Here is a 22,248-nt window from a genome sequence, read left to right on the forward strand (position 1 = left end):
GAAGCTGGAGCCAGCCTCAGCAAGGAAGACTGGGTCAGGGAGAGACATGTTGGACCTCACATCTTCCCTAGCACGGTGAATTGTTTGCTAGTTAAGCCTATTTTTATTCATGGCTGTGCTTCTTAGGCTTCAGGTTAGGAATTGTGCTTATTGTGAAGGGTCAGGGGATTTTGTTATGAAAGTTGGTGGGAGCGGGGATGGGAGGAGGGTCAGTGCACAGTAACAGCCAGCCACACACAGTACAAGCTTGGTAAAAGCTGTTTGTAGCTTTACTTCCCAGGTCCAGCTTCCTTCCCTTTAGATTGCAGGCTTGAGAGTACAATGTTTATTTACTGAATACACTACTAAGAAACTAAGAGCAATTAAATAGTTACAAACACACACAACTCTAAAACTAATTATAATTCTTAAAACTTGCAGATTACACCCAGGGTGCAAGCCTCCCCTCTTCACCCAGTTGTTTGGGCAGTGCCGATGGGGAGTCCAGCAGGGCTGTCCAAGGGGGCTCCCCCCACGTCTGGGTGGGTTTGGGTCTGCAGGTCAGCATCCCTGCAGCGTGGAGGCATCCTGTCAGAAGATCCCCCTCCACTGATTTTACCTTTCCCTATTTTCTCTGTTCCTGGACCCAGTTTTTCACTGCCCTTGTACCATCCTTTCTCCACCCAACTCCTCCCAAATAAACATTCTGCTGGTGTTACCCTCCCACACTACCACTAGCAGTGAGGAAACACACATACAACACAAATGATTACCAAATATCACTGGAGTTCCCATTCTGTCTCCTTCCCAGGGTCACGTGGTGATACCCATAGTGCTCTACAGGGTTCAGCAGGTGGTGCAGACCATACATGCCATGAAGTTGTTCACTTCCAACAGCAGCTGGTTAGACGTAAAGTCTTACTATATGCACATGTTCTCCTTGTAAATCAGGTTCCTGCAGTTCTGTACTCGAGACTTTCAGTAGGCCAATGCAAGGTTTACATCCCACTGTTCATGCCCCTCCTTCAATATGTCCGTCCCCAAGCCACCATCCTGTCGTTGAAGATCCATCCTGTTCCCAAGACAAAATTTGGCACCACTCCTCTGGTGCACTCCTGACTCTGCTGTATTGCCCATGAGAAAGGAATTAACCCCTTACAAAAAGCATCTAACCACTGGTTCACTGTTTCAGTTACCAGCAGTTGTGCTTGGTACAGTAAATAGCCAGAGATACTGTTCAACTCAACACCTCAGAGGTATTTCCTGTTATATCAGCAGTCTGTTTTGCCACATGCCACTTTTTGGCTATCCCAGATGGTTTTTGTCACTGCACAGATAACCATCCCAAGTTTGTTTCTGGATTACTTTGTATGGGATTCAAAATTCATCTCTCCACCACCTTCTTCCTTAGTTGAGAGCATTTCAATATCAAGTTAATTTAGGATTGTTAAATGTCAGATGTGCCCATACCTTCTGTATTGTTTCCATGATGTTTGCCAGGCAGCCAGCATGCCAGGCAAGCTTTGTCAGGCAGGCAGTACAGAAGAGGCACACTCTGAATGTGTTCCAGAATAATTAACTTCTGACATTCCGTATTTCATTCTATATTCCTGACATTTCCTATTTCATTCCATATATTACAGGATTAATACCAGGCTTTGTTTGGATATCCTCAGTGTCCCAAACTAACCTGCAGCATATATAGCCTGATATAACTGCATCCCTCTGGTATTCCTTTGGTTGCAAAAGTACCATGCAGACTCCATGCAACTTCTGCACCTGCCCCATGTTGTGCTCCAATACAAAAAACAAATCCGTTTCATTTTTGCTCATTTACACCCCTTTGTAAGTAAAATCAGTTACTTCTAAAAGGACTATTAACAAATACTCATTACTTGGACACAAGTTCCCACTGTCTGAAGGCTAAATGTTAAAACTCCCTTGAGAACTTGAGGGAAAGCACATGCCAGCAGCTGTTGCATGTTTTTACACCTTTAACAAACAGAATGAAGATTAGAGGAGTTGTAATACTTTAACAATATCCCTGATGTTCTAACCAGCACATCAGCCCAAGATTTTCCTAGTTCATGTTAAATCCAAACTCCTCTATCCTTGTTAGTATTTCTCTAGAGTGACTAGGCCCCATAACCAAGATGCTGTCCATGTAACCAGTCACTCCTCCCATGCCTTCCAGTTCTCTGTTAGCAACAGGCCAGACCAAGCTGTTTCACCAGCTCTCTCCCTCTCCTGTAATCCCTTTCCTTAACACCCCTTGCATTACTGCACACAATTTTGTAAACCCCCTTCCTCACTGCCCTGATCCAGCTCCCATGTTCTAGCATGCCCATACACTTAAAAGTTGATCCCAATCTGAGCTCCATCTTCCTGTAGTCCCCGGGGCACATCTCCCTGCTCCACAGCTATTCTGTATATGGCAAGATCAGAGGTCCCCGCTTCCTTCCTCTACTCTGATGCCCAGATGAACACACACACGCACATTTCCACACAGAGAGGCTGCTGCCACTTGGGCATCTGTCCAGGGCGTCCCCTCCCTATTAGGTGTTAGAGGCTCACAGACTTCTGAATTCCAGATCACTCGTTTTAGTCTTTTATCCCTCTTCTCATCAGCAGGTAAGGCCACAATGATTGCCCCTGCTTTCTGCCAAGGCAAGCCCATCGCTGTTGCCAACCACTTAAGTCTCTTCACACTCAAAAGGACTATGCGGGCCCAGAATCCAGGTTCTGCCCACACCCGCCATCCCCCCTTGCTGTTTTTTCACAGAATCACAGAATCATTCAGGTTGGAAAAGGCCCTTGGGATCATCGACTCCAACCATCAGCCCTACTCTACAAAGTTCTCCCCTACACCATATCCCCCAGCATCTCATCCAAACCACCCTTAAACACATCCAGGGATGGTGACTCCACCACCTCCCTGGGCAGCCTATTCCACTGTCTGACCACTCTTTCTGGGAAAAATTTTTTCCTAATGTCCAGTCTAAACCTCCCCTGTTGCAGTTTAAAGCCATTCCCTCTTGTTCTGTCACTAATCACCTGTGAGAAGAGACCAGCACCAACCTCTCTGCAATGTCCTTTCAGGTAGGTTAGAGAGTGATGAGGTCTCCCCTCAGCCTTCTCTTCTCCAAAGCCTTCTCCTTCCGGGGCCTCCTCTCCCCGTGCCGCGTTTCTGGGCTCTTAAAGCCTGACCCCTCGCCCTGTGGGTTCTCCTTCCCGGCGGCTCCCGGGGCCGCAGGGGCCTGCCCGCCGCCGCAGCCCCCGGCCCCACCGGGCACGTCCCGCCTCAGGGGGGCGGCCCCGCCGGCCCCTCCCGCCGCCGCCAGGTGGCGCCAGAGCGCCGCGAGAGCCGCCGGGGCTGCCCCAGGCCGAGGGACGCGCCGCCAGCACAAGCACCTTCTGGTTTTGAAGAGAAATGGGGATTTTGTCATGTCCCGGGGCCCTTCCAACCCCAGGACCCTACCGACAGTAATGCTATGCTAAAAATTTCACACATGACAAACGTCAACGTTCAAGAGGATCAGCCCCGCAAAGCAGCGCCCGTGGCGATGCCTCTCCGGAAGGTGCTGCCCGCAGTTGTCAGGCATTACCTGAAATTCAGAAAACAGCACAGTATGTTATTTATAAATAAATACTGCTTTCAACATCCAACAAGCTGTTTGAACCCTGTAAGGGCATGGACTTGGCGAGCAGGAGGCGGCAGCAGCCCGGCAGGGCTCCGGGTATGGCTGCCTAGACCCATCCCGGCGCCGTTGTGCCCAAACCGACCCGCCCGCCCGGTCAGGACCGCAAAAGAACAACGCTGAGGTTTAGGACGAGTTTTTATGGCTGCAGGAGGATCCCACCCAGAAACAGCCCCGTCAGTGCAAACCCCACGACCGACCCCTCCTGTGAGAGGGGACCCGCTCGCCTCCCTCCCGGCGGAGAGCGAGGGGCGGCCGGCGGCGGGAGGAGGTGGCGGCGGGTGGCTGAGGCGCCCGCGGGAAGGAGGCGGTGGCGGACGCCGGGGCCGCCCCTCTCCCGCCCACTGCGGCCCGCCCAGGGCCTGCCCGCCCGCCCGGGGCCGGCTCCGCAGCGGCGGCTGTAGCTGCAGCCGCCGCCGCCGCCCGCCCGTTGCAGCGTCGGCGCTGATGCCTCCTGCGGTGGCCCGGCAGGGAAGATGGCGCCGTCCCACGTCCTCAAGTGTTGCCAGAAGGTGTTGGCCTGGGTGCCCGTGGCCTTCATCGCCCTGGTCGTGGCCTGGTCCTACTACGCTTACGTGGTGGAGCTGTGTGTGTGTGAGTGGACGGGGAGGGTCGCGGGCGCCGGGAGCTGCCGGCCGGGCGGGCGGGGAGGACCCCTCACACCCCCCTCCTGCCCAGCGCCCTGGCGGGGTTTCCTTTCCCTTCGCCCGCCTCGGGCTTTTTTTCAGGCGGGCGAGTGAGACCCCTATTCAGGTGCTCCCGCCGGCGGCGGGTTTACCTGTTGTCCCCCCGCCTCAGGCGCCCTCCCGGGGCCGCGGGCGAGGACGGCGGGAACCCGCCCTCAGGCTCTTCATGGCGGTGGGGTCCTGGCCCGGGGTCGCCTCTGGAGAAACGAGAGACGGGGACGGGGGAGAGGAGGCCCAGGCTGGGGGTCCGGGGTGCTTCGTTTGGGGACAGGACCCTCAGGGAGGTGGTGAGGAGCAGGGACCTCCGAGAGCTCCGGACAGCCCTTGTGGGGTCTCTGCCCCTCATGTCTTCCAGAGAAGTTTCCCTCTCTATGGTTCTGTTGTTAGTCCGCCTTACTGATGTATCAAATAGCTCCTTGACCACCTTATGGGTGTATTTATTCCCCCCTTCCCCTCCTCTCCCCCCCCCCCCCCCCTCTAATGAAGAAGCCCAGTGTCATTGAAGCATAACGAAGCTGAAAACATCCCGCTTAAGCGGGCAGGGAGGGGAAAGGATTTAGGGCTTAAGGGGTTTTGTCAGGCCGTGTCAAGGCTTTCTGGATGAGAGCTCAGCGTTATGTAAATCTGACTTGCAGATGGTGTCGGTCAGGATGATACCTACCCATTTCTGTTTTCGGGAGGAAACTTAAGTTCAGGGGAATGATGGTTTTCTCGAGGCAGGGTAAATGGAGCAGCATGGTGATACACAGTATTTGTCAGACTTTGTAAAACTTGGAGGCAGCATAGGAAAACTAAGGAACGTGTTACTGAGTGTTTGGCATGTTTAAGTAAGGAAACTGAAATAAAAAAAAAAAGTATGAAGAACTATTTTAAGATACATATAGGTCTACCTAGTGTGTGTAGGTCCTTGTACTTCTTGCTATTTGTATAAAATACATGCTTTGATATCCCTAGCTAGAAATAAACGGCTTGCATATACTTTATATTAAGGCAAACATCTAAAGACATCCTTCAATTATAAATAATCAGTTACTTTTTTTTTCTGCAGGACTTCGGGTTTTATATAACTTTTCTGAATGCCCATGGTATTTCACAGCCTTTTGTGTTAGCTTTACATATGTGGAGTGGAACATAAACCACAAGCAAAAAGCTATTTGGATTTAAAGTAGTAGAAATAGTTGTAAAATAACACTTGTTGAGATATTACATGAAATGTTGACATGAGAGTTGCAAATATGTCAGTGTATCCAAATTTGCCAAGTTACTATGGTTTAGTTGTCCGTTGGTGTGAGTAAATAGTACTGATTTTCTTGGAAAGTCATGCTCAAAACTATAAACACTTGGAATCAATTTTTAGACAGTTTAATACTGGAGGTCTGGGGCATGGGTAGTTGTTACAGTGGTCCTGAGAGGGACAGTGTGAGGTTATAGACTCACGTTTTACAGGTGTGACATGAAGGTTTTCTCAACTCATTACAGTCTGATTGGTATGGCAAAAGGCAGATTAGGGCTACGCGTTTCTTCTCTCCGAGTTTTAGTTCTTAGTTTTAAGTTTAAGAGATTTGCCCAGGGTTGCACAGGTGGTCCTTGGCTGAATTGGGAACAACCTTGACCTCTCAAGTCCTAGCTCTGTGTCTTGATCACAGAGTGGGTCAAGGCTAAGTGCTGGTGTATAATTTCTCTTTCACAGGCATAGAAAAGCTGTGAAGAGCTCTTCTGAGTTCATTAGGGTTTAATTTGTGTGAAAATTATTGAACGGGTTGGCTTCTGTTTATGCAAGAACTTTCGCATCTATAAATCTGGTTTCTAGATGTCTGGCACTTTTTGCTCACAAATCAGCTTTATTCTTAATGTCTGCACATACAGACTATTAAGAAAAAGTGGTCGTTTAATAAGAAAATTACTTACTGGTTTTTATTGCTGTTGCTGAATCTTACAGTTACCTGTCTAAATCATACTTGGTGACAAAGGATTTTATTTTTCTGTGTTTTTTCTGTTGTGGGTTTTGTGTTTGTTTGTTTTTAACCTGTTAAATTTTGTTTACACTCTTGATAAAAGGTCATCTCATCAAGGGAGAAGAAAGGGGTTTTGTGTTTGGGGTTTTTTGGTGTGTTTGGTTTTTTTTCCTTTGTGTGCTTTGCTTTTACACTGCAGCTGAGTTCAAACCAGCATAGAGAGGATTTATAGCAAAATACAGAATTTTCTGTTTCTCTTGGCAGGTATGTATACTTTCTCCCAGTGCTCCTTATATTTTATTTTGGTTTGAGAACTACTGCACTATGTACTATGAAAAAGAGCAAGGATGTGTCTTTAGCACACAGCTAATGAATGAGGTAGCGCTGGTCGCCGCAGATGTTCACATACGGTGGGTGCAGAAGCAGGACGTATGGCTTGTTGTACTTCTGTGGCTTTGGCAAAGGACACAATATGCAGCTGATGTGTGTCTGGGTAAAGGAAAGACAGATGGAGGAAGGGAAGCTTTAGAAAAGAAGAGACACAATAGAAAATTTCGAGTAAATGCTGAGAGTAAATGAGAAATTGAAACCCCACAGACACGAATGTTTTTTCAAAGTTTATTCTTAGAGATTAGGTAACTGTTAAGATGTGAGGCTAACAAGGAAACAGGAAGAGAGAAAGCCATCATTGCCCCAACTATTTCTTCCTGATTTTTTTTTTCTCCTTGTAGTCCCTGCTCATGTATTAAAGGTTAAACATACGTATTCAGTTAGTAGATCAAGTGAGAAGCCAAGCTTAATGTAGTATCATAAAAGATTACTAATATTCAAAGCAGAAGATGGTAAAGTTGGGACTGCTGCTTTCATCACATCACCCTTTCCCTTTCAGTTTTGCTTCTCTGTGCTGCTTTCCCCACCCTCCTCTGCTGGGGTGCTCACATATTGCTCAATGTCTTGCTTTTGGTGTCTGACTGACTCAACCTTACTCTGTAATTCACTGCTAGTATGTATTTAAGTGGTTATGCCTCTTCTATAACCCTAAATTATATTACTTACACACTGGCTGTGAGGAGGACTGGTGTGGATAAGATGAAAGGAGATTCATGAGCTAGTCTATTGTTTTCCTCCCATGGAAACTGCCAGCATAGTTGTATCTCTCCGAAGCATTGCTGTTGTATGCTGGTGAACAGTGGCTTATTTAGATCACTATTGCTGTGTAGTTGTGATCCATCAGGTAAATTAGCGATTAAGCTCATTGGAAATATGAAAGCAGACCTTTCCGACCGAGTGCAAAAAAATCTGTGAACACATGTAACTGAAGGAACTGCAAAAGACTCCAGGCAACATCTCATTCAGATTTTTTAAAAATGTTTTAAAGTAGAAAGACGTGAATGAACACTTTCTTACTAGATTACTTCTTTTCACACGTAACTTGCCCAGACCTCTGTTTGCAAGCACACCTGAAAGTACATAAGCGATATTGTAAAATAGCTTTTCATTAGTTTAAAACCATTTCATGTGTTCTTTCTTGTTATCAAAACATGTTTTGCTTTTAACATTGCTTTTGTAAACAATGGCTGTATTATGCTGTTGATGAATTCAGCTGATTGTGTCTGCTTACCACATCCCTCAAGCTCAGAAAGAGCTCTGCTCTTGTGGTTCGTTTTCACTTATGGCTGACTTGTATCTTATTACCTATTCCAAATGTTTTTGTAGGTGATGGGCTGTAATACAGACTGGCTGGATGATGGTCAGAAGACATTGTTTTAGCACACATAGTAGGAGTTGGTGGGTGAAGCCAGCCTCTTTCCTACATGCAACCCTTTTGCTAAAACATTAGCAGAATTTGGTAGTGCAGAGAAAAAGAGAAAGAAGTTAACTTTGGCTGAGTTGACTGCAGATCGTATCTCAGGTATATTGGCTGGTTTTATTTTTAAAAAAAAAAACTTTAAAAATAGTTTAAAATCTTGTTCAGGTTAGGGTTTTACTTCTATGAGTTTTGAAAAGCACAGTCCTGGCTCTTCTCCTGGGCTGAGAGTTGTAAGGAGAATGGCTTGTTTTATGGATTTACTAGTCTTGTGTTTTCATGCCTCAAACTCCACAAAGTATGGAAAAATGTGATTTTTGAAAGCTACAGGAGTAACTAGTTGTATGTTCTTTTCACATCTACTTACAGAAAGGTTTGGGCATTTTAATACAGTGTAATGTCTAATGTGTCTAAAAACCTGGCAAACAAAGCCATTTGTAATTTGGAATTCATAACTTTGTGTTAATGATACAAATTGAACTCCTTACTGTTCCGGGAGATTGCAATAACTCTTGTGAGTAGGGAGATAGCTCTGATTTCCCCAAAGCACGGTCCACATGAGAAGCACGTGGTGATCTGTTGTAATGCTCCTGTTTGAAGAGTCTGTTGCATAAACAGAGAGAAGGTAATTCCATCTGCCTCCTCCAGAAGAAATCTCTACTGAAAATGCTAATGCGGTAGCTATCAAGCAATGGCAAGGTGATATTAACAGCAGTGTGTCAGTAACTTCTGATTTCAAACTACAGATAAAGCTAAAGTATCAGCACTGAAGTACAACATTTGCATGTTAAGCATGCAGAAAGCATTCCCGTAGGAAAAGAGGGTTACCTTTCAAGAAAAGGAACAGCAAATTAAACAGGTTAGATCATTTGTAACAGTTAACTATGTTTGCCTCTCATGAATTTCAGAATAAAGAAATTGAACCGCTTTGGATGTACTTAGTTGTCTTGAATGTCTCAGCTCAAGCATGCATCTTACCATCTTAAATTAGAACATTTTCTGTTATTATAAATAAGTAGAATTCATGCTGAGGTGCTCAGACTGGATACACATGTATCAGAAAACTAGACTACTTGTTTAGAAAGATTATTTATCGTCTTACACGGTGCTTTGCACTCTATTGGTCATATTAGTTTATAAGGATGGGTGGGCACGTGCCCTTTATATGTCATGAAATCTGCTCTTTTGGCAGACCTCTAATGAAAAATTTTTTCCAAGACCAACAGAACTAGCCAGCCTGCTTTCCTGGGGAGTTGTCTTGTGTCTGCTCTTCCTACTCTTCTGCCAGTGGAAGGACGCCATCCCTCTTCTCCCTCCCAGCCTTCTAGCTGCAGTTCCCACCCCAGCCCTCTGTGATCAGTTTTGCTCTGTATTTGCTAAACCATTCCTGACAGCTCTATTTCCTTGATCCCTGGTTACCATTTGGTCAAAAAGAAGTGTGGTGCGGTGGCTGGTTTGCTGTTCCTTAACTTGCCGGGGGGCAGACAGAAAATGAGTGCCTGAGCCCGGAGCAGCAGTTTCCTAACACGGAGCGTGGACTTGTCTCTTCTACCCGTGCAACAGCTTTGGTGAAACTTATGGGCATATACTTAGTGTGAGACCTCCATCGAGCTTCAAAACTTGGCTGAAACTGGTCCGTGGGCAGGATGGCTTTGGAGTAGGGGAGGGAGGAAGGGGCTTAGGGAAAGCAGGGAGCTGAGTAAGTATGAGCCGAAGCAGGAACGCTGCTTGTGCTGTTACTCTTTTGTTGTAGCTGTGATCACTCATTCCTGCGGTGCTTCCTGATCACTTTTAGATGTGGACTGTAAAGCTTTTGTTCTTGGTTTGAAAGTGCTTGGATAGTATGAGTATTTAAGGTTATGAAAAATAACTTTTCTGAAGTTTTTCTCTGCTAACAACAGTAGGAGATTTCTGTTTGCCTTTACAGTTAGAACAGGGAACTAAAAAGTCACTTTCGTTTTTAGTCAGGGGTTTTACATTACTTCATTACTTACTAGTCTCCCAGTTTTCCTACAAGTTGCTATGGATAAGAGGACCAGAATTTCAAGTGTATGTTTTCAGTAGACATTCCTTTGAGGTCATTGATCTTCTGCATATTGTGAACTTCAGGTTCTGCTGTCTGCCAAAATTTAAATAATTGAAACTTTGTTCTCTAGCAGCTCATATTTTTATGAGTTAATGTAGATGTGCTTTCCATAATCAAAGTGTTAACAAAGACGGGTGTCTGAGCTGAGTTCTCATGCACCTGTGGCTGGTGAAACACTTGGATGGTGCTGTACCTGCTCTTACTTTTGGAACTTGAAACTGCCTGTGATGGAAAATTGAAGTAGGAAAAATCCCAGTTGTCTGTCTAAAATTGTGCCTGTAAATGCTTGAGGGTTCATGGCGTTCGTATTTCACCCATTCAACATGTCAGTGTTTATCCAACTCTTTTTGTTCAACAGTTTCCTACAACTGGTAAGAGTTTATACTGGTTTGACATGTACTTTCCTTATAAGTATTATAAATTATAGGTTCCTGAGTTTCCTGTAACAGCTTTTATGGAGTTTTCAACTCAGTCGTTAACTCCTCCCCAGCCGGTGCATATTCTTCCTGTGACAGAACAAGAGTATCCATTTTTCTCTTACTAGTTTGTATGAAGTTTTATAGAAACATTTGAGAAGTAACCACAAGCCACTTTTCTGTGTGAGCTGAATCTCCACCAAGGTGAATTAGGTATAAAAGGGATAATGAGACCACAACAAATAAATCTGTTGTTTTAGCCACTTCCCCGATATTAAGTCCTCCTACTGTCACAAAATTGTTTTCTGTGGGGTGTGCTTAACTCTTCCTGTCCTGGCTCAAGGGGAAGAAAAAAAAAAAAAGACTTTTCCCCCTTTTCTGCTTACCCCCCCAACCCTCAGTGGAGTGCCTCCTACTTAACCTTTGACTGTCTTCTCTTATCTGTGCTAAAAATCAAGTTCCTCCTCTGCAGCATTTCAAGCCTCTGCTTTTCCTTTTTTTTTTGAAAGACCAAATGGCTCATCGTTCCTTATTCATGTTCCCTTTTGACTATTAAAATTGTCTTACAAGATTGTCGAAGAGAACTGGATCACAAGAACAGCATGCTTTGCCTTTACAGTTTCTGCAGTGTGCTTTCTGATGCTATATATGGTGCAGCATTGTCTTAAATGTGAAGCACGGAACCATTTTAATCATATGATTAACAGAGAGATTGAGTGAGGGTTTTATGCAGGGTTTTTTTATTTGTGGTATTTCGGTTGTGCATCCTGACGTGGGTTTGTCTCCAGAGTGGGGAATTCTGCATTTCTTGTGAAGCAGGGATTTTTTTCCTCCCTTTTCTTCTCTTCCTCCCTTTTCTTCTCTTCCTCCCTTTTCTTCTCTTCCTCCCTTTTCTTCTCTTCCTCCCTTTTCTTCTCTTCCTCCCTTTTCTTCTCTTCCTCCCTTTTCTTCTCTTCCTCCCTTTTCTTCTCTTCCTCCCTTTTCTTCTCTTCCTCCCTTTTCTTCTCTTCCTCCCTTTTCTTCTCTTCCTCCCTTTTCTTCTCTTCCTCCCTTTTCTTCTCTTCCTCCCTTTTCTTCTCTTCCTCCCTTTTCTTCTCTTCCTCCCTTTTCTTCTCTTCCTCCCTTTTCTTCTCTTCCTCCCTTTTCTTCTCTTCCTCCCTTTTCTTCTCTTCCTCCCTTTTCTTCTCTTCCTCCCTTTTCTTCTCTTCCTCCCTTTTCTTCTCTTCCTCCCTTTTCTTCTCTTCCTCCCTTTTCTTCTCTTCCTCCCTTTTCTTCTCTTCCTCCCTTTTCTTCTCTTCCTCCCTTTTCTTCTCTTCCTCCCTTTTCTTCTCTTCCTCCCTTTTCTTCTCTTCCTCCCTTTTCTTCTCTTCCTCCCTTTTCTTCTCTTCCTCCCTTTTCTTCTCTTCCTCCCTTTTCTTCTCTTCCTCCCTTTTCTTCTCTTCCTCCCTTTTCTTCTCTTCCTCCCTTTTCTTCTCTTCCTCCCTTTTCTTCTCTTCCTCCCTTTTCTTCTCTTCCTCCCTTTTCTTCTCTTCCTCCCTTTTCTTCTCTTCCTCCCTTTTCTTCTCTTCCTCCCTTTTCTTCTCTTCCTCCCTTTTCTTCTCTTCCTCCCTTTTCTTCTCTTCCTCCCTTTTCTTCTCTTCCTCCCTTTTCTTCTCTTCCTCCCTTTTCTTCTCTTCCTCCCTTTTCTTCTCTTCCTCCCTTTTCTTCTCTTCCTCCCTTTTCTTCTCTTCCTCCCTTTTCTTCTCTTCCTCCCTTTTCTTCTCTTCCTCCCTTTTCTTCTCTTCCTCCCTTTTCTTCTCTTCCTCCCTTTTCTTCTCTTCCTCCCTTTTCTTCTCTTCCTCCCTTTTCTTCTCTTCCTCCCTTTTCTTCTCTTCCTCCCTTTTCTTCTCTTCCTCCCTTTTCTTCTCTTCCTCCCTTTTCTTCTCTTCCTCCCTTTTCTTCTCTTCCTCCCTTTTCTTCTCTTCCTCCCTTTTCTTCTCTTCCTCCCTTTTCTTCTCTTCCTCCCTTTTCTTCTCTTCCTCCCTTTTCTTCTCTTCCTCCCTTTTCTTCTCTTCCTCCCTTTTCTTCTCTTCCTCCCTTTTCTTCTCTTCCTCCCTTTTCTTCTCTTCCTCCCTTTTCTTCTCTTCCTCCCTTTTCTTCTCTTCCTCCCTTTTCTTCTCTTCCTCCCTTTTCTTCTCTTCCTCCCTTTTCTTCTCTTCCTCCCTTTTCTTCTCTTCCTCCCTTTTCCTCCTAGTGACCTTGAGAGGAACAGACATGATTTGGTTTTGAAGGGACCTAAACGGTTACTTTATAAGGTGATCTGCAGTTGTCTGTGGTAGACTTAACATGTTAAGTCCCTCAGCTACTGCCTTGTCAGAGTGTGAATGTAGAGAACCTGTTGACAAGTAGTCATTGCTTTTAGGTTTGTCAAGTTTGGACTAAAAAAAGAGAAGCAAAGTGTATTATTTCCACAATGCTGGGATTGATGGTACCTGAAGGCTTTCACATCTATGGGTTTGTGACATGCGGATTTACCCGAACATCGCAAAGGAGCCCAAAACATCAAAACTTGATTTCTGTTCTGTTTTGAAAAATCCTACGTAACTAACATGCAGGTCTTTTTTTACTGTATCTGGAAAAGGATGCAAGTTGTGCATAGGATTTTTGTGGGGATGTTTTGTGTGTGTGTATTTTTATCAGTTTAATCTAATGCTCCTTAAGTTTCATGTTGTTGTTTTTTAAATAAGTATATATTTTAAAAAGCTTGAGTTGAGCCTGGTAATTGCATACAGAGATACTACTTGCTGTGTTGCAGGGTAGATACCCGCAGAGATAAAGCTAAAGGACAGTTGGTGCAGACGGTAGGCTTGAACTTGTTTAATAATTCATAATTTAAATTATGAATTTAGACAAAGGGAAGCTTACAGACCATTGAACACTAGATTCAGTCATTTTCTCTCTTTTGTGTGACTTTTTTCTATTTACATTCTCAAACTTGTAAAGATTCGATGTTTCTCCCTACTTCTCACACTTGCAGAGCCACTTGGGAAACCCTATTGCCAAGGAGCCGTTAGGAGTGGAACCAGGGATCTGTTCATGAGCAGAAACGACAGTCTGGCCATTAGGCACATACAAGGCATCAGGAGCTGTGCTGCCATGCCTCAGCTGCCTGGTTTTGTGATAGTCTCCTTTCCTGCTGCTGACACCGTGCTCCTCTTGCTTGCACAGCTTCTCTGGAGTCTTCAGGCAAGCGTCTGTACCTCCTGATCCCATCCCAGTTTATGTTTCTGTGTAGCTTTTCAGGAGACACCAAGTTTAAGGGTCTGGGTCACTGCACACTTAGTCTTAAATGTTTAGAATTAATCACTTTCCTGATCTAACTTTTCATAACTCAAGATGGTTCCTGACTTATGTGTTAAAACTAGTGGCAATAATTTCTTGTTCTTCACAAACATTATTTCCCACCAGTGTATTATACTCCAGTACTTCACCTGCAAATGTAGATATTCTTGCAACTGTATTATGATATGTGATATTCTAGGAAGATGTCAGCAAAAGTTACTTCTCTTAGTAGGTGTCATGCATGCATCAAACTCATTTTTTGCTAGAGGTTGCCAGTCCTGCTCTGTTAGATCCAGTGCTTTGTGATGGGAGCCCTAATGCATCTCTGAGGTTCCTAATACTTTGTAATGAGATTTACAAGGAGATTTTTATCCACGGAGTTTTTCAAGGAGATTTTATCCTAGTATTGAGCAAACACTTGTTGCAAACAGGGCCAGTAAGTAAGGAGACAACTGATTTTGGAAGAGTCTGAAGCTAAATGCAAAGAAGGGTGCCTGATTAACAAAGCAGATCCCTACTGTCTGCTGATGTTCTTGCCACTGGGCAATGGTTCATGTCTGCAGGTCACAGCAGCTGTGTCTCGAATTTTTGTTCCCCACAGGCTGGTACCTCTGCTCTTCTGCTGTCATACCTCACAGCTGTGCGGAATAGCTAAATAAAGACTGTCGTTCTATTTTCAGCTGTCTAGAGTAGAAGTAAATGGATTTACTAGTAGTGTTCTGAGCCATAAGACAGTCAGCTTTGACCTTAATATTCAAGGCAGGTATTGACTGGCAGTCACAACTATGAATTAGTGAAGAGTGTTCCTTTTTCTGATGGTAGCTCCTTAATTACCTGAAAAATTCTGTTACGAGAATGAATTGTATGTTGTTTTTTGGTTGGACGAGTTTTTTTGTTTTGTTTTTTTACTTTAAGTATATTGATGATTTCTACTGTTAACTGCAGAACACCTAATCTTGTGCAGCATGCATCAGACAACTCTGTACAACATACGATACTAGCACTCTGTCAACACCAGCTGATTATCCTGTTTGTCTCTCCTATTTCTTGCAAGTGTCCTGGTAGTGTCTTAACTACAGAACCGCTGGAGTTACTTCTAACACAAAAAGCTCTTTCACATACCCAGATACTCTAGTGTAGTGTTACTGTGAGCTTGATCTGGCCAGCCTGAGTGTAAATACCCCTCCTTCAAATGTAAATGTAATTAATTAGTGGTGTGGACTTAAGCTAGCTCCACTCAGATGCTTCTGAGTTTCCATGCCTTTCTGCTGATTCTTTTTTTTCCTATTCCCCAATGCGGCAGAGGGAGCATAGCTCACTGACTCGTGCAAGTAAGAGCTCTCTTTGTCTCTCAAGAAGAAACCAAGCTTTCTTTTGGCTGTGTCTGATAGCTTAAAGGCAATATTGCAAACAATTTATGTGCAGCACTTCCAAACTACTGAGTGATAAAGCTGTTATTGTTATGATAAAGTAGAAATTTTGGGAAAGAACTGAATGAAGAAAGTCCAGTAATTTGAGTAAGCAGCTGAGGAAAGCATTTAAGAAGTAATGCTAGGGTTTAAAATCCATCAAAATGCAAACAGAATGAGCAGTGGCAATAGTGATTAAATAGCTGAAGAAAATCAAATTACATTAGGTTTCTTTGAGCAATTATGGTAAATTGAAAGTGAATAGTGCTTCTCAGGGAATAGGGCTTTTCAGGGACAACAAACCTGGTAGGTTGCTGCAGCTGAATGCTAACTTCATATGCAGAAAAAGCCTTCTGTTATTTGGGCTGATACGTTTCTTAATACCTTATGGTTCTTAGTGCGGACACAACTGCGGGACAGCAAGGTTAAGACCTGGCAACACTTCCTCCTGCATCCTAACCAAGCGTAACTCTTGGTTTTGAAATAATTTAAAATGTGCAGGTACCCTCAGTGAGAAGACCATTAGGAGACCTGTGGTATAACTTTCAAGAATATTTTGTAGAGGCAGAAGTAAGGAGCCATCTGTAGGATTTTGTGGGTTCCAGAAGTCAGCTGCCTTCGTAGTTGTGTTTTTGAACTGTGGAAGTGGTAGCACAGAATTCACTGTTCCCAGAATATACAGCAGAAATCTTTTCAGTTGTCATAGCTTAATTCATTGCTAAATGTAACTCAGTACCAAAGGAGTATCTTGCATTGATTATGCTAATTTCTGCTGTAGCCCTCTTTGTATTTATGCACGTACTCTGCATTGAGGCTGAAAAGACCTTGGCTAAATAAAAACTCCTTTATTATTGTGATAAGAGAATGTTTTCTGGGCAGCAAGCCTCTGGCTGCTCAAAGTTACTCGTTACAGTGAAAGAATTGTGTTAATATTGTTTTAACCATATGACAAATCATAATGACGCCTGATAACAAATAACAAAAAAGGTCTACAGTGCAGCTTGAACTGCCTCATTTGAAATATTAATTCATTTTACCTGTCCCTGTGATAATGCTTCTTTGAATCCTGTAGCAACGGGCAGGGTGATAATCAACATAAAAAAATCTGGTGGCCATTAAACAACAGAGCATCGCCCTTGCAGCAAGGTCTCTCTTCCCTGGCTGCGTTTTCTTCCTCCTTTCTCCTCCCACCCCAGATTTCTCCCCCCACACACACTCCCTGCAGTGCCTTTGAAGGCATCATCTTGTGATCACTTGAAGAAGCGAAGTAGCTCACTCAAGTGGTGTTGCTGTGCACAGTGTGTGTGAAGAGTCTCGACTCTAGCTCATGTGCTTGTGGTGTGCTTGTGGAAACGGCTGCACTGCCTTAAGGCATCGGTGGCCCTGGCAGGGTTTCTTTTCCCTCTCATGACTGTGTGTAACCCAGGACAGCAAGAGACCATTCACTGCCGTTCACCATTCATCACTGCAATTCCCTGCTGTTGTGATCACTCAAACTTGCCTTTATTGGTAGTTCAAACCTAACCTGAAGTGTCTGGGAAGGCAAGCGCTTGCTTTTGCTGTTTGTCTGCCATAGGGGACAAACCATGCGCGTGGGTAGATGGTTAAGAGGGGTAACTTCATACTCCCCTGCACAGGTGGTGCCTCTGAGACAAGCATTGTGTTAGACTGGGCGATGGTGCACCCATGCTGCCGACTGCCAGGCACACAGTGTGGCAGTGCATACTTCTTCATGCCAGCACAGCATGAAGGCCTGTGGAGCCACCTCTCCTGCCTCACCGTTCTATAAAATATTACTTTCTGAATTATCTAGCAGTGCATTGGGGGGAAACCCGTGTCCTATTCCTGGAGAACTGGAGTAAAAAAAATACATCAGTCTAACATCATATGAAGATAAAACAATTCTACGTTCATATGGCTCCAATTTCTGCAGAGGACGTTCATTCCAACTGGTGGCAAGTCATGTGCACAGTTCCCGAGTCCCCATAGCCTTTTGCCAGGGAGCTGGCAGCATCTTCCTGCGTTGGCTTTTGGCTACATGATGCTGTCAACTCAGTTGTCTTGAGTCATTTGTCTAAAAACAACTCCTTGCTGCTCAGGGAAGAAAGCACCTAGTGGGTGCCTACCAGTCAGGAAACACGGAATAGCTCAGTGTGGAAAGGTCATAGAATTGTGGCTTTTAGAGAAGAGTGGAGAGGTGCTAAGGTCTTCATGCTCTGATGCTGCCCTGTAACAGAAGTCAAATGAGTATTTGCTCAGGGAAATTCACTCATTGTTCCACTTGTGTCAGTAAGTGATGTCTCTGCCATCTACTTGTGAGTGATTAAGGTCTGCATTTGCAAATGGGAATTATGTTACCATAAATCTGAGTTATACTTCCAATTAAATGCTATTCTCTGAACAAATGAAAAACTTGAGATAATGTCAGTGGTGCTTGCCTTTGCAGATAGGGTAGTGCCTGTGGGGAGTTTCTGGTGAGTTTCAGTACTAGTAACTTCTGGAAATATCTATGTGTGTGTGTATGCATCTATATATATATATTAACCCTTTTCCTTAAAAACTGAGCAAAGTTAAGGCTGTACATCTGGTGAAGGGATGCAATTGCACATTTATCACTCTTTCTTCCCACCCATGAGGAATGTCAGCCAAAATGTGAATGTTACTCTTGAGATTTGTGAAAAGGCTGCAGTATAGCCAAAGTATGGCTTCTGCTAGGAGCCATCCTGGGAGAGGACAGGGGGAAATAAACATAGCGTGTCAGTAATAAGATCAGTCCTTTTCCTTTTCTATACTTGTACATTAGTTGCAGTTGAATTTCTTGCTCTGCAAGGAGCATATCTGGCTTTGACTGGAACATGCCTTTTAGGAGAGTAGGGAGATGTGGTGTGTGGGTTTTGTAGAGTGGTGGGGTTATTTTCTTCCACGGTGAAGGCGAATGTGTTGTCTTTTAGCATGCCTCTTGCAAGGTCTTGGCAGATCATTCCACCTCTTGCAGGGTCTTGGCAGATCGTTCCACCTCTTTGCCTCAGAATAGAGAGATTGGGTTTTTTCCTATTATGCAGTGATTTGAAAGGTGCTTGAACACTTCATAGCAATCCTGAAAATAAGCCTGAAACTGAAAGCAAACTAGCTCTCTAAACATACAAGTTCTTCCAAGATGTTCTGGGAGCTTTCCTTGAAGCAGCTAAAACAGTTCTCCAAAGCTTTCTGAAATTTGCACCTCTGTCAGCTCATATTCCAAGAAGTATGCTTCCAACAAATGACATTTTCCCCCCAGTCTCATTTGTTACTCAACTAATGATGTCCCTATGTCTGCAGGATTGTTTCCTGTGATAATCTATAGGCTTCCGCCTCTTTCATTCTTGTGACATAGGTGAGATGAAAGATAACAAACAACAATGTAAGGAAGAGTATCTAGAAAGAGGTGTAATGAACAACTGGGGTCATGAAAGAAAAAGTGTCTTTTCTGCCAGGGGTGATGCTAGGTGTCTAAATCAAAACTAAGACAACTTTTTCCTCTGTTAGAGTCGAACCTGGAATTTCTGCTTACCCTCTAAGAGGACCAAGCTAAAAAGTGCATTTGAATCCAACCTAATGAAAGGCTGTATCATGTATTTTGGAGGTAGTATTCTGTAGAAAATGGAACCACATACTTAGTTTTGTGTTCTTCCTATTGCAGTGACCCCAGAGTGTTGGGAGGTCCAATGTGTAAGCTGCTCAGTGGTGCAGGACCAGCTGGTGGAGTGTATTGGACCTGTACATCCCTGCACAAGCTGCAGCAGCATGAAGTGCATCGTAGGCTTGTTTACCTCTTTTCACAGGCAGGCTTTGCTGAGAGCCTTGCTTAGTTGGGTCCGTTTTGGGAACCCTGAGGTAGCCAAGGTAAAGCCCTGCACTGCAGTCAGACAGAGCTCATTCACTGTGTTCGACTTGCTTGGTGCTGAAATGCTGAGATGTTGAATCCTTTGAAATTAAGAGGCCATAGTGGAAACTCACTGGCTTCTGAGCTCTTTGCAATGAAGTGAACTGCAGCTCTCACTGTCCGTATTTTTATCCTTCCCTAATATCTTGCTAGAACTTCGTAAGTCTTCTTGAGAAACCAGAAATGTAATTTTAAGAAGCCAGTCCTAAGAATATTTTTGTTCTTATTTTTCCTTTTGTAGCTGAGCAGTAGACTAATATAGGGATACATTTTAAAATCCTCAAAAGAACAGCTGTTTTGCAATGCTTACATTCCTGAAATATGGACAGGTTTGTGTTGATTGCAGTGCTGAAGGTGGTAACTTGTGCTGATGCATCTGATATAGTGTATACTGCTCTTGCATCCTGAGGTTAACATATAAATAGTATGCAGTGCTTATTTTGTTCAAAAAAATGTTGATAAGCAAAAAGGCAGCACTGCTTTTTCCCCCCATCCCAACCCCCCAAACAAGAAACTGTATTTTAGAAATGTTTGAAGTAAAAATCGTACTAATTTAGCAGAAGCTGATGGCAGTATCGATGTAGTTAGAAGCAGTAGAGGAGAAAAGCCACAGAGAGCGAAGCTTGTGACTTGAACTACAGGCCAGGTATGGAGGGCCACAGTGGTAATGTATTATTCTGTGGGTTTTTTTTTCCCTGAACCAGAGTTCAAAAGCTGGAATTGATTTCTTGATGGTATAAAGCTGCTTGTTACATTGCCAGCCTAGCAAATACTTAAAGGTCTGGTTTATGTAAAGATTAAATATTAACTTATTTAAAGGAAGGCTTTGCTATGTAGCGTAAAGATCCTGTAAAATGGTTGATTTGCCATTTGCTGAGTGAATTTGGACGAATGGTAGGATTGTTGTCCATTTATTTGACATGGGAGTAACAACAACGAAAGGGATATAACAGAAACACTTAACTTGCATGAACTGAGACAGAAGAGAACTGCCCATCTTTTATTACTTGTTTCATGAGGATGACAAGGCAGGATGACAATCACAAGCCTTTCAGTGTTGGCTTTTACCTCAAACTGCAGGAGTTTGCCGAAGTAAAATTGTTCTGCACAGTCTAATAACTGCATTCTGACCTAAGGGACCTAGATACGAAAGAGAAAATTATCTTCCTGGTGCTGTGAAGCTTTAATTAATTTTTATGAAGTTTATTTAGGGATCTTTTTGATGAAGTCTCACAGGTGATATAATCTTAAGCTTTTTTTTTCTGCATGTAAAGACTATTCATTATTTTGAGTCTTCAAACATCAAATTTGACTCACAATTTTGGTTTGTGCTGAGAGCAGAAGTGAGGCTACAGGTTATGGAGTGCTTTAACCAGAATTACTTACCAAAAAATTGCTGTAGTTTTATAAATATCTATGTTCTCCCATCCCATTAGAGGATAATTAAGAACTTTTTATATTTCTTGTCTAGGGAAATACATGTTTGTCCAGCTGTGTGCAAAGGTGTTTACTTAAGATATATGAGGAGCCAAAGACAAAACTTAATCTAAAGTACTTCAGTATTTTTTTTGAAGTTGAGCAAATAACCCTATTCACTCACCCAGCTTGTTTTAATTTCCACCTTTTAAATGATTTTTATCTTCTCTTTGTGTTGTTGAAAAAGTTTTAACTGGGGAAATAATGCATTTGTAAAATTTCAAGCAAAAACACTCCTAGGATTTGCTTTAATAATGTGACTTCTTTAGCATGCGGTGAAGTAGTACTGAGACTGTATCATGACTCAGCTGGACGTGTTCTTATATTTACGTGCATATTTTGCAAGTAAAAGTGTGCTTCGGGTCCGTTTCTCTGTGTGGATTGTGTCCTTGTTTCAGAGAGAAACACGGCAGGGGGAGGGGGCAGGGGAGAATGTGCAAGTATGCATAACTAATATGAAATAAAGCTGTTCTTTAGGATTGACCTCCTCTAGTTTGAAGCCAACCTTGTTCTAGTCTAAATGGTAATTTCTTCCTTCTTTAGGTGGAAGGAACTGGAACCTTTTCCATTAACTTTGTGAAGGCTTCCATGGACAGATGGAGGGTGCTGAGTGGATATTTTAAGGAAGGGGGGGGAACTAACCAAAACCACATATCTGAACAAAAAAGGGTCATCTATACACTGAGGTATCACCTCATTATGTCTCTTGTTGACTATAAAAAGAGGCACGGTTGCATATTATAGTTGCAGACCCTTTTATTACAGATACCTGTAGTTAAGTGAGACACATGCCTCTGTGACCAGAGTAATCCTTCAGAAGGAAGTCTGCAATACATACTGAACTGCTGCAGATTTAAGACTCTAGTGTGCGTCAGGAAAAAGCTCTTTTGAACTGTCACACAGACTAATGACTGTAGAAATGTCAGAGCTGAAAGAGAAGAGACTGTGGAGTGAGGTGAACTGTAGTAGGCAGGGTGTGCTCTGTTAACCTTTTGCTCATGCTGACGACCAGAAGCTTAAATTTGCTGTATAAGATGAAGAGTCTGGAAAAGATCATTTCCTCATTGAATTCCAGGAATTCAGTGTCTAAGGAAGAGATCCAGCGAGGGGAGCGATACGAACAAAGCAATCCAATAAGTACAGCAGCTCTCTGTTCAGCATCTTACCTGAACTGATGAATGAAGTGTGAAGGTTTTGGAGGAGTCTGAGGGCAGGAGGAGTCAGGCAGTATACAAGGTAGATTTGAACAATAGAATTTGCTGTTGAGATGAAAAGAGATGAGGATGTAGGAGAGAAGGAAGTGGAGAGGTTTTAATTATGCCTGAAGAATTCAGGTCAGGGGAAAAAAGTCAAAAATAGCATGTGACGGAAAGAGAGAAGTGGTAGGGAAAAAAACTGAGAGAGGGAAGTAGGTTACATGTAACAGTTTCACAGGGACTTCTGTAAGAACTTCTTTTATTTAAATTTTTGCTTTCCAGTGGTACACCTGTTAG

The 22,248-nt window shown here is 43.5% G+C and overlaps 1 protein-coding gene and 1 long non-coding RNA gene across 7 annotated transcripts in view; one reads left to right on the forward strand and one right to left on the reverse strand.

The window, feature by feature from the left end:
• Window positions 1-432: 432 nt before the first annotated feature.
• Window positions 433-3,197, reverse strand: LOC141940251 (uncharacterized). 2 transcript variants are annotated; one of them, XR_012627934.1, is made up of 3 exons: window positions 3,058-3,197; window positions 738-1,051; window positions 433-588 (listed from the first exon to the last, which is right to left on the reverse strand). It is a non-coding gene; the product is annotated as an uncharacterized LOC141940251 (long non-coding RNA). The 2 variants fall into 2 exon arrangements; XR_012627933.1 differs by having other exon boundaries at window positions 3,034-3,197.
• Window positions 3,198-4,026: 829 nt separating this feature from the next.
• ZDHHC20 (zDHHC palmitoyltransferase 20) overlaps window positions 4,027-22,248 on the forward strand; it is a 49,254-nt gene continuing 31,032 nt past the window's right edge. For 3 of the 5 annotated variants that reach the window (XR_012627708.1, XM_074860051.1, XM_074860052.1), the window contains exons 1-2: window positions 4,038-4,271; window positions 15,252-15,279. Coding sequence is in view for 4 of the 5 variants with exons in the window: in XM_074860051.1 (XP_074716152.1) it covers window positions 4,125-4,271; window positions 15,252-15,279 (175 nt within the window). In the remaining variant the exon portion in view is untranslated. Of the gene's footprint in view, window positions 4,272-15,251; window positions 15,280-22,248 lie in introns of all 5 variants that reach the window. The other 2 variants (XM_074860053.1, XM_074860054.1) reach the window with 1 other exon arrangement.

Source organism: Strix uralensis, chromosome 2, assembly GCF_047716275.1.
Source record: "Strix uralensis isolate ZFMK-TIS-50842 chromosome 2, bStrUra1, whole genome shotgun sequence".
Classification (NCBI taxonomy): Eukaryota; Metazoa; Chordata; class Aves; order Strigiformes; family Strigidae; genus Strix; species Strix uralensis.